This window comes from Malus domestica, chromosome 13 (assembly GCF_042453785.1).
Source record: "Malus domestica chromosome 13, GDT2T_hap1".
NCBI lineage: Eukaryota > Viridiplantae > Streptophyta > Magnoliopsida > Rosales > Rosaceae > Malus > Malus domestica.
Window position 1 is genome coordinate 2,120,591 of NC_091673.1, and position 10,245 is coordinate 2,130,835.

The 10,245-nt window shown below is 36.5% G+C and overlaps 1 protein-coding gene across 3 annotated transcripts; it reads left to right on the forward strand.

The window, feature by feature from the left end:
- Window positions 1-225: 225 nt before the first annotated feature.
- On the forward strand, window positions 226-4,012 carry LOC103414392 (2-oxoglutarate and iron-dependent oxygenase domain-containing protein CP2-like). Of its 3 annotated transcripts, XR_011574892.1 has the most exons (10): window positions 226-644; window positions 1,010-1,057; window positions 1,282-1,458; window positions 1,534-1,684; window positions 1,791-1,877; window positions 2,457-2,581; window positions 2,845-2,963; window positions 3,387-3,455; window positions 3,566-3,677; window positions 3,769-4,012. XR_011574892.1 is itself a non-coding variant. In XM_070810952.1 (9 exons), exons 1-9 carry the CDS (start codon window positions 354-356, stop codon window positions 3,802-3,804), a joined length of 1,146 nt encoding a protein of 381 aa, XP_070667053.1. In that variant the 5' UTR covers window positions 226-353; the 3' UTR covers window positions 3,805-4,012. The 3 variants fall into 3 exon arrangements, 2 of the variants coding, with proteins under 2 accessions (XP_070667053.1, XP_070667054.1); XM_070810952.1 differs by lacking the exon at window positions 3,387-3,455; XM_070810953.1 differs by lacking the exon at window positions 3,387-3,455 and having other exon boundaries at window positions 1,534-1,606.
- The last annotated feature ends 6,233 nt before the right edge of the window (window positions 4,013-10,245 follow it).

A 10,245-nucleotide genomic window follows, 5' to 3' on the forward strand; every position in this document is an offset into this window, starting at 1 on the left:
AGATTGCAAGTACAATTTTCAAAAGAAAACAAAATGTTTGACGAATTATTGTGGAAAAAAAGTGTGGGAAAAAGAAGTAATGCACTATTTGAAAATTTGTGGATAAGTTTCCAACACTCCACGTCAGAGCGTCCCCACAACTAAAAAAATAAAACCACCCCACGTCATCACAGTGGACCCTACTTTTAGATCCAGCTGGCGCTTTCACTGTTAAGCGGTTAACCAACAAACCACACCACAGGGGAACCCCAAACCCTAACCTGCAGCTCAAACTTCATGTTGTTCATTTTTCAATTATTCAACATCTATCTCTCTGAAAATCCCCAAATCTCTCTCACGAAGAGTCGAAGGCCATGGCTACGGACGGCGCGGCGGACCGACGGAGGCCACCGCCGCAAATGCTGAGCGCAGGCAACAACGGGAACTGCGTGATGAGCTTGTCGAACAGGTTGAGGCTGATGCCGAACAAGGAGCACAAGGCGGAGAGCTACGAGGACCTACAGCATTTGGAGTTCAGTCCCTTGCTTTTCAGCTCGCTGGAGCGCTACTTGCCTCCCACCATGCTCAATGCCTCACGTGACCTCAAGCTCCAGTACATGAGGGACATCCTCCTCCGGTACTCGCCCGAGAGCGAACGCACTCGTGTAAGTCATGAGACTCTATCTCTTTAGGAGTGGAATTTGGCAAATGCGGAAACTGAAAATGACTTTGAAGTTTGGAAGTTTTGGATTTCTTGTTATGTGAATTTTAATTTATGGATAAATGTGTGAAATGTGTTTGCTTCAGTTGCGATTGCGGAAGAATGTGTAATTTCTTTGAATTCTCCAGAAATGATTGATGTGGATTTTCAATTCCTGTGTTAAATTTTGATGCATAGACGAGGGAGATAAGGTTGAGTAGGAATAACATATAGTCAGAACAGGCAGGGGCAATGTGCTCTGGTTAATTAGTCAATGCGGCGTTATTGTGCTCCTGAAAAGCTCATATGTTTCTCTGTTTGAATAAACAGGTTCAACGACATCGAGAATACAGGCAGAAGATCATTGCACACTATCAGGTGCGTTTAATGGGTAATATGCTGTTGACGTTTAGACACTTGCTGTAATATGTAAACAACACATTTATGAATTGCCGTCGAGTGTTGCAGTCATTAAAGCTAAGTCCCTTCTTTTGGTACTCCTGGAGTTGAGGGCTTGAGTTTTGTGCATAAGACATTTAGTCACAATTGCATGTCAACAAACTGAAATAATTTCCTTCTTAATCGGTCCTTCCTCTTTGCAGCCTCTACAAAGGGAGTTATACACGCTGCAAGCTGCAAAGTTCTTTGTCCCCTCATTTCTCAGAGCAATCAGTGAGAACACAGAGGCTAGCTTTAGAAATATACTGTCTGAACCCTCTCCTGGAGTTTATACCTTTGAAATGCTTCAGCCGGATTTCTGTGAATTGTTATTAACTGAGGTATCATTTTGGATATAAGTTAATTTTCGCTTAAGCTACTTTTTTCTATTTTCTTATCAAATTCTGATTTCTTAGGTGGAAAATTTTGAAGGGTGGGTCCATGAGACAAATTTCAGAATCATGCGACCAAATACAATGAATAGATACGGTTGTGTTCTTGATGACTTTGGTCTTGAAACCATGCTTGACAAGTTGATGGAGGACTTTATACGTCCTTTGTCTAAATGTATTTCATCTCTAATATTGTGAAATTGTAATTAGAAAAAGTTCTTATGTGTGAAAGATTAGAACTAATGTTATACTCGTTTTTTTGTTTGTCTGGGTTTATGTAGTTTTCTTCCCAGAAGTTGGCGGATCCACACTGGATACTCATCACGGTTTTGTTGTTGAATATGGAAGCGATAGGGATGTAGAGCTTGGTAGGTGCTCATCCATCTGGAAGTTTTGGATTTAGTTTTTTGAAAAAAAAGTATTTGTACTGAAACTAAAAAAAAGCATTTGTACTGAAGCCTCTCTCTCTCGGACAAGGATTGTCTACCCTCCCACTTCCGGTGCCCTCCCGTGCCCTCCTGTTTTGTGTGGTCACGGTTAAGCCACGTCAACATTTTATATTGTTTTTTTTTATAGAGAAATAAGACAAAAATGAATAGTAATATAAAATGTTGACGTGGCTTAACCGTGACCATACAAACAAGAGGGCACGGGAGGGCACCGGAAGTGGGAGGGAAGACAATCCTTGTCCCTCTCTCTGCGCCATTTCCACTCTATATTTCTGCCGGTTATAATTATTTTCTCAGAACAGTTTTTGATTGTTGGTCTAGCTGATATGATATGATTTCTCCTTATTTATGTTTTCATAATCGTGTCCAATTTATTTATGTTTTCATAATTGTGTCCAATTTGTTCAATAATGTATGTCTGTCTTCGTCTTAAACATCTGTGCGCTAGATTTATAGCTTGTTAAGCTTTTATGAATCCACAACAGCTTTATATTGCAGGTTTTCATGTGGATGATTCAGAAGTCACCTTGAATGTTTGCTTGGGAAAGCAATTTTCTGGTGGAGATTTGTTCTTTCGAGGTGTTCGATGTGATAAACATGTTAATTCAGAGACACAATCTGAGGTATGCTGTTCTTTATGATCAATTTTAGGTACAATTTTTTATTTAGGGTCACACTTTTCATCTTTTAGTAATACAAATGCTTTGGAGTATCATATTTGATATCATATTTTTTATTTAGGGTCACACTTTTCATCTTTTAGTAAGTTGCATGTTTACTTTTTTTAGTTATATTTTCTTCATTATAATATATCTTTTTATTTTTGTACAGTTTACCATGTATGTATTGAACTTTTTCCTTGGAATTTTTATAATTCTACTTATAGGAAATCTTTGATTATACTCATGTTCCGGGACGTGCCATTCTTCATCATGGTCGCCATCGGCATGGTGCTAGAGCCACAACATCGGGGCATCGAGTCAACTTACTATTATGGTGCAGAAGGTACCTTTCTCCACCTTTAGTCCCCCACACAAGAAATTCAAGAAACCTAAACTAATGATTTTATGGATATCACAATCTCCCTAACTTTTTAGTACCTGCTCTGTGTGGAATAAGTATCCAATGAATGCAACTTACCAATTCATTCATGGTTTGATATCAATTAATGTTGGTTGCGTACACAATAAAGCATGTGCAAAATCAACATTAAGAGTACTGGTCTTTAAGTAGAGTTAAGTGAAATGTTGGAATATGCGGGTTTCACACAGTTGATTTCTCCTAAACATTAGTTCTCGATTGTTTTCTCAATTGATTGCGCACATTGTAATCACACTGAATGGCCTTGTAAACATACATTACGGAAAATATCATCTAAGAAATTAATGGAATTATTTAAGGCTAACCTTTGGATCTTGGTCTCATTAGGTTCTAGGAGTTTTTTTGCCTGTATGCTGGTTGATGTAATGACAATTAGTTTTGCAGAAGCTTTTCTAGGTAGGCTTACAGTAAAATTGTCAAAACATAGGGTTTTACTGCAAGGATTATCTCAATTATGCATTCTTGTTTACCAATTTACTTGCTTTGTATCCCCAATCTTCTTGTAGTTCGGTGTTTAGAGAGCTGAAGAAATATCAGAAAGATTTTTCCAAATGGTGTGGAGAGTGCAAACGTGAAAAAAAAGAGAGGCAGCGTCAATCAATTGCTGCAACCAAACTGGTACGGTACATTTGATATGAGACAGAGAAAAATCAGCGTATTCGTATATTTAACATTAGTTAATCTTTTCACATCTGATTGTATTTTTCAGGAAATACTCAAGAGAGATGGACAAACCGCCTCTTGAGCTGCTTGTTTTGTATGTTTTTACTACCGATACTTCTTGATCTGTTCATCATGCAACTTTTGCTTGTGAAGTTGTAAATTTACTCATCCTTGTCAGCACATAGAAGTTTTTCGTGTCTGTTTTCAAATTCGTACTCCATCCATTTATAGAGACTACGGTTGGGCTATTTGTTAGTAATATGAAAGGGGCCGGTGTTGTTGTGTTTTTACGGTGTGCTTCAATGCTTTTGCGTACACAGCTCGACAAGTAACTGTGATGTGTTGTATTGATTATATTTTAAGTCATGCATGCATTGATATATAGGAAAGTTAAGGTATTTGACATTGCATGATTGAGTTGGATACCCCCCGACAACGGCATTTCTGTTGTAAGTTTCTCTCCCACCGTCCACATACAAATCTCGAGAATTTCAAAATTCAGAAAACCTGCTCTGATACCAAGAAAGACCATCTAACCGTCTATTGGATCGTCCACATACAAATCTCGAGAATTTCAAAATTCAGAAAATCTGCTGTGATACCAAGAAAGATCATCTAACTGTCTATTGGATCTTATTCAACGGCGTCTTTAGTTTGACCAAAGTAGTAAAGTCAAACATGCTTTCTCTGTTTCTCTAGGTCTTTTTCTCTTAAGGAATTGGTTTAAGAAAGCAAGCGAGTAAAAGAGTTTTGAAACCAAATGTGGATTGGTGCTGAAATCCACATCCCAAAGGTCGTTATGCGTGCATGAACCTTTCAACATTCTTCACACATTACCGCACAAATGGAACAATGTCATCCATCCGATCACAATCTCCCACCTGAATATGAGAGGCGGTGATACTTTTGACTCTTTGAGAAACATAGTGACTTAGGTAAAGTAGTGTTCAATTCCTGAAATGAGTAAAATGATACTTTTTAAGTCACACATTATAACCGGAGAAATTTTTTCAAGTGGCCGGTATTTAAGCGGATATTTTACGTGATATAAAATAGGTGAAAGTATATGAAAAAATATATCATTTATCTCACATATATTATGATACGTAAAGTACTACTTAAACACCAACACCTAGAAAAATCTCTCACATGATAGGTCAAGGTCAAAATAAAAGTAGTTTTAGTGCTATTGATAGGGTGAAGTTATAAGGATGGATTAATTAATTAAACACAATTGTTAGACACCTACAATTAGAGAAACGGAAAGGGATTCTCTCCGGATCCCTTCCACCTAATCCTCCTCATCAAATAATTCAGGCCCTTGAAATTTGATCTAACGGTTAAAATTATTATAATTTTTAAAGTAGACCCATGTTTTTAGTTGTTAGATCAAATTTTAAGATCCCAGATTATTTAATAAGGAGAATTAGATGAAGGGGATCCGGAGAGGATCCCTTTCCTAGAGAAACATAAACATATTTTAGTCATATGTATTAATAAATTTTCTACTTCAGGTGGCCGCTGTCAAGTCATACCTAAGTAGGGAATGATCTTCCAAGTCATCTTCTTTTACCTAATAAATTTCGTTGGGATTCTTGTCGACTCTCGAAGGATCTACAAAGAATGCATCCGAAAGGGATTCCTGCTAATAAATATATCATTTTCCTTCTCGACTGTTCCTCCGGGGATGTGATCGTACAATTATAATATGATTTCAAAGCCCCTTCTTGAAGTAATTGTGATTAATTTACTTTAATTCATTGCTACGGTGTCCAATATACCGTCCTACTTGTCGTCGTTCTCATTGTCGCTGTCGATATCATTATTTCTCGTCAATCATATATTGTCTCGATCCTTCTACTAGGAACATCTTTTGACTAAATTATAATATGTGTGTGATTGGCACTTTTTGGTCAATTAGACGATAGATCGGGCACCCCTATGCACCTTTTGTTTATGATAAGGTTTTGATTTGATACAATAGGAGTGTCGATTATTTTCGCTTAAAACAAGTACAACTTGTTGGATTAATATTAGAAAATAGAATGTTTTAATGAAAATTCTATAATACTGTTCACTTTAAGGAAAAATCATATTTTTACATTAAAAAGTTAAACTTGGTACTATTTATTTTACTCTTTATTTTGTCCTTATCATTAAAACTCAAAGTTTTCAAACCATTTTCATAAGTTTTCTTTAGAAAATATGAAATATAACAATATAATTCTAATGATAATAATTACAAAGAAATTCACAACATCAATTATATATGAGATTAATATAAACAACTAGAGAGAAATTTAGAAAAATTGACAAACTTGGAGATTGAGGCTTGCATAAATACAATGTCCTAAAACAGAATTTCGCCTCTACTTTTGTGCTTGTAATTCAGTAGGCGTCTGTCTCCCAATATTCAATAATTTATAAATCCGAAGTTTAAACACTTCAATATTCGAACTCAGACGAACTTTATATATTTCGTACTCTTAAGATACGACTCGGAATTTGACAAACGAAGAATGAGAGAAATAAAATGGAGAAACCTTATTTCTCAAGAGTAAAAATTAACTCTAATTTTGTGTATTTAATGATAATGGATTTATGGGTTTATATAGAACCCATTGTGTTGTTTGGTGTAAAGATGCAACTTTGCATCTATGTAACCTACACCACTCATCAAACTACACGTCCCAAATTACAAATAATATGATGCAATTCTTTGCATTAGACGCAACACTTAAAGAATAAACAAGATTAATTTTTTCATTCAATATTTTGAAATTAAATACTATAATATCTAATAAATATTATAATATAAATTTCCAACACAACTTAGAGAGCAAGTTGGTTTAGCTCTTCCTTTGCACACTTGATGTGAATAGTAGAGTTCCCTCACTTCAAGATGAACTTGCCTTTTGCACGTGTTTTCTCGTGTGTGAAATGTTTTTTTTTTTTTATTAAAAAAAATATAATTGAGCAACACGCGACTTACATATTTTTTAGCAATTCTATATCAAGTTTGCACCAATTGTTTATCTATGTTGTGAAAAACTTATATGCAACTGGAAAGTCAAAATGACAGTATTCTACACCTATTATATATTATATATTTTAATTACTAACATGATATCGCGTAATTAATTTGTAATACAGTTACCTTCACATGTAAATTCTCTTTCTAAATGCTTAAAAAGAAAGTGATAAAAAGTGATGGTAGTTCAACATTGCACCCAAATACTAAAAAGGCTCTTACTTTTGAATTAAATTGCCCACATTTCTTTTTTAGGTAAATTACATAGTAACCCCTTATGTTTGAGGTCTATTACAACTCCATACAACATTTTTAAAACATTTTACTTTTATACCTCACGTACTATTTTATTTCAAAATAATACCTCCGTTAGATTTTTCATCCATTAACTACCATATTTGTGCCACGTGGCTGCCAAATGTGTGCCACGTGGCCAAAAACTCACTCACCTTCCCCCGTTGCTCTTTCCAACTCTCATATGCGATATCTATCTCTCTCTCTCTCTCTCTCTCTCTCTCTCTCTTTTTCTCTCTTCAATCCTTCTCCTTCTTCCTTTCATCTTTCTTGCTCATCTTTCATTTCCCAAAACGCCTATCTCTCTCCCCAAAATTCCCTCAAAGTCTGCCTAGCAGACTTCCCCATATCCCTCAACTATGGTTTCCTCGAAAAGTATTAGGCTTTCGACCTCGATTCATGCCTCCAAACGGACACCGACCACCAAATCTCTGATGCGGCTGCTGCTAAAGCTGGACTCGATGCCCGGGGTGGACCTCGCTGTGAGGCAAACGAGGAGAAATGTGAGTCGTCGGATCGTGGGGCTGCAGGAGATCGTGGACCTTCCCTTGGAGTCGATCTCGTCGAATCTTGTCATTGTTGAGGATGAGCATGATGGGCGGTGATGAAGAGGTGGGGGATGATCTCGACGGATCCGAAACGAGGAAAGTCAAATCTGAATCGGAGAAATGTGGGGGAGAATGAGATTTGGGCGTTTGTTTGGATGGGATGAGAGGTGAAAAGAGTGAAGGAGAGGGAGGTGGGCTGGGGTTGGGGGGCTGGCGGGGGAGGTGGGGTTAGGGTGGAAAGGGGTGTTTAGGTTACAAGGAAGGGGGATGGGGAGGGGAAGAAGATGGGTGGGGATGGGTTGTGGGGAAGGTGGGGTGTTGGGTTCTGCGTTTTTCATTTTTTTTAATTAAAAATAAATAGAAAATTGCCATGTGGCACAAATGCGGCAACCACGTCAGTATTTAACAGATTAATGGATGGAAAATCTAACGGAGGTATTATTTTGAAATAAAATAGTACGTGAGGTATGAAAGTGAAATGTTTTTAAAATATTGTATGAGGTTATAATAGACCTCAAACCTGAGGGGTTACTATGTAATTTACCCTTCTTTTTTAAAGAGATTATTAGTATTATTCCGTAGTATTTTGGACCATCGTTTGGAGTCTGCCATCAACGTTGAAGGGACAATGCCTATTCTGTTGAAAAAAGGAAATGGTGATCGGACTTGGATTGTCTGCTCTCCCCATTCCATATCCTCTCCATGCCCTCCTATTTTTGTGGTCACGGTTAAGTCACGTTAATATTTCATATTCTCATTACTTTTTGTCTTATTATTTCTATAAAAAAAATCAATATAAAATGTTGATATGGCTTAACCGTGATCATAAAATATAGGAGGGCATGTGAAATACATGGAATGAGGAGGGTAGACAATCCAAGTCCATGGTGATCGACCTCGTGGACCTATGAATACGTCCAAAGCTAAAAGAAAGTTGACCAAGTAAGCAACAAAATAAGGTGGACGTACGGGTACGGGGGCAAAAACAATAATGAGAATTGAGACTACATACATAGGAGATCAACGGCTTGCCTACTGTGCCGACGTTTTGAACCGATAACGCAATATTATGTCGACAACAAAAAATTTTACATGACATTATGTATTTAGAGTGAAACGTCACGCTAACAGCGAATTCATTTTATAAAAATCTTTCCTCCATTCTTAGGGTTAAAACTTATAAGAGGGAAGTTGACAAGCCAACATAAACCCAAAATTTACACTTGATCATTTTTAATTGCATAATAATTATTAAGGTTCTAAAAGACGTTAGGAGCTAGTCAGACGGAGGATTGGGCCTAGCGCCTAGAAGGGTGCCTAGGCAGACTAGATGAATTTAATTAAATATATTATATTTCGTGTAAATAAGTGTTTATTTATACTTAAAATATATATAATTTCATCATAAACTACAAAATAGAATGACATATATATTATGAGCTATTGAAACATAATGAAAACATGGGAAACAAGCATATAATGTTTGTTCATTTAAATATTCAACAAGTCTCTTACAATTTATTGAAAAAATAAATAAACTGCAAAATGAAAATTGTCTATTTTCTGTCTAAATGAGTCGCAACCTAGGCAGGTGCTTATGCGGGCTTTGGTGGGTTAGGCCAGTGCCTAAGCGGGTTAGGCGGGCGCTTGCAACCTAGGCAGGTGCCTAGGCGGGCTAGATGGCTGCCTAGGCTGATCTTGGCGGGTGCCTAGGTGGTCTAGGTGCCATTTTTTAATTTTCAAACACCTAGGCAATAATCGGGGCGTGACTAACCGCCTAACGCCTAGACAGAACCTAGACGACGCTAGGCAGAAATTTTTAAAACAGTGATAATTATTCTCAACAGCAAAACAGCTTCTGCCTTTGGGGTATCTTGGAATATTAAAAATGGCAAATTGGCAACTAGGAGCCAACGGTATGGTCGGCGGATACGTGGATCTTCGTGGACCCTAATTATATTATTTCTCTCTTTCTGATCAATTAATAAACACACACGGGGGTTACTAATTATAATTATAATTTATATGTAGGTTTAGTCCTCAATTTTTAATACATATACTTGATTAATTAGTCGGCGGAGATCAGGAAAAATCTTACTCCATGTCTTTGATTATTTGTCTAATCCCACCGCCCAACGCTTGTCATTAGTTGATCACTAATTATCGTTGGAATCACACACGTCTGTTTATATACAAGTTGGATATCTTACCGACAATTATTTTTCATTTTCAACCGATTTTCCTACCACCCAATGCAGCTGCTGTGCTGGATATGTTCTTGTTTCTACTTTTTTTTATATATCATTTTTATAATTTTATTATTATAAAAGGGATAGAAGAGTTTAAAATTATTACAATAATTTAGGAGAAGATGGATTTTCAAACCTAAAACGCATAAGTGAAAACCAACACCTTGTTTACTAGGATATTTGACCACATGTTCTTGTTTCTACCAAATCTATCAGAAAGAAACAAATATTCTTGTGGTTAAGGGTGAGAAAATTTTAGTTCATACACATAATGTCGTGGATATGGATAGTTATTAATGCTTTTAAATTTTTATAAAAGCGTATTTTATATTAATTTATTTAAATTAAAGGGAGAAGATGTTCAAAAGTTAAGTGTGACAAGACAAGTGGAGCATTCTGTC

What these genes read in the sequence shown, in the direction of transcription:
- LOC103414392 (XM_070810952.1), top strand. Translation starts at nt 354, where the DNA reads ATGGCTACGGACGGCGCGGCGGACCGACGGAGGCCACCGCCGCAAATG. An exon ending in CCGAGAGCGAACGCACTCGT is followed by an intron (nt 645 to 1,009) that starts GTAAGTCATGAG and finishes TTGAATAAACAG; the next exon opens with GTTCAACGACATCGAGAATA. An exon ending in AGATCATTGCACACTATCAG is followed by an intron (nt 1,058 to 1,281) that starts GTGCGTTTAATG and finishes TCCTCTTTGCAG; the next exon opens with CCTCTACAAAGGGAGTTATA.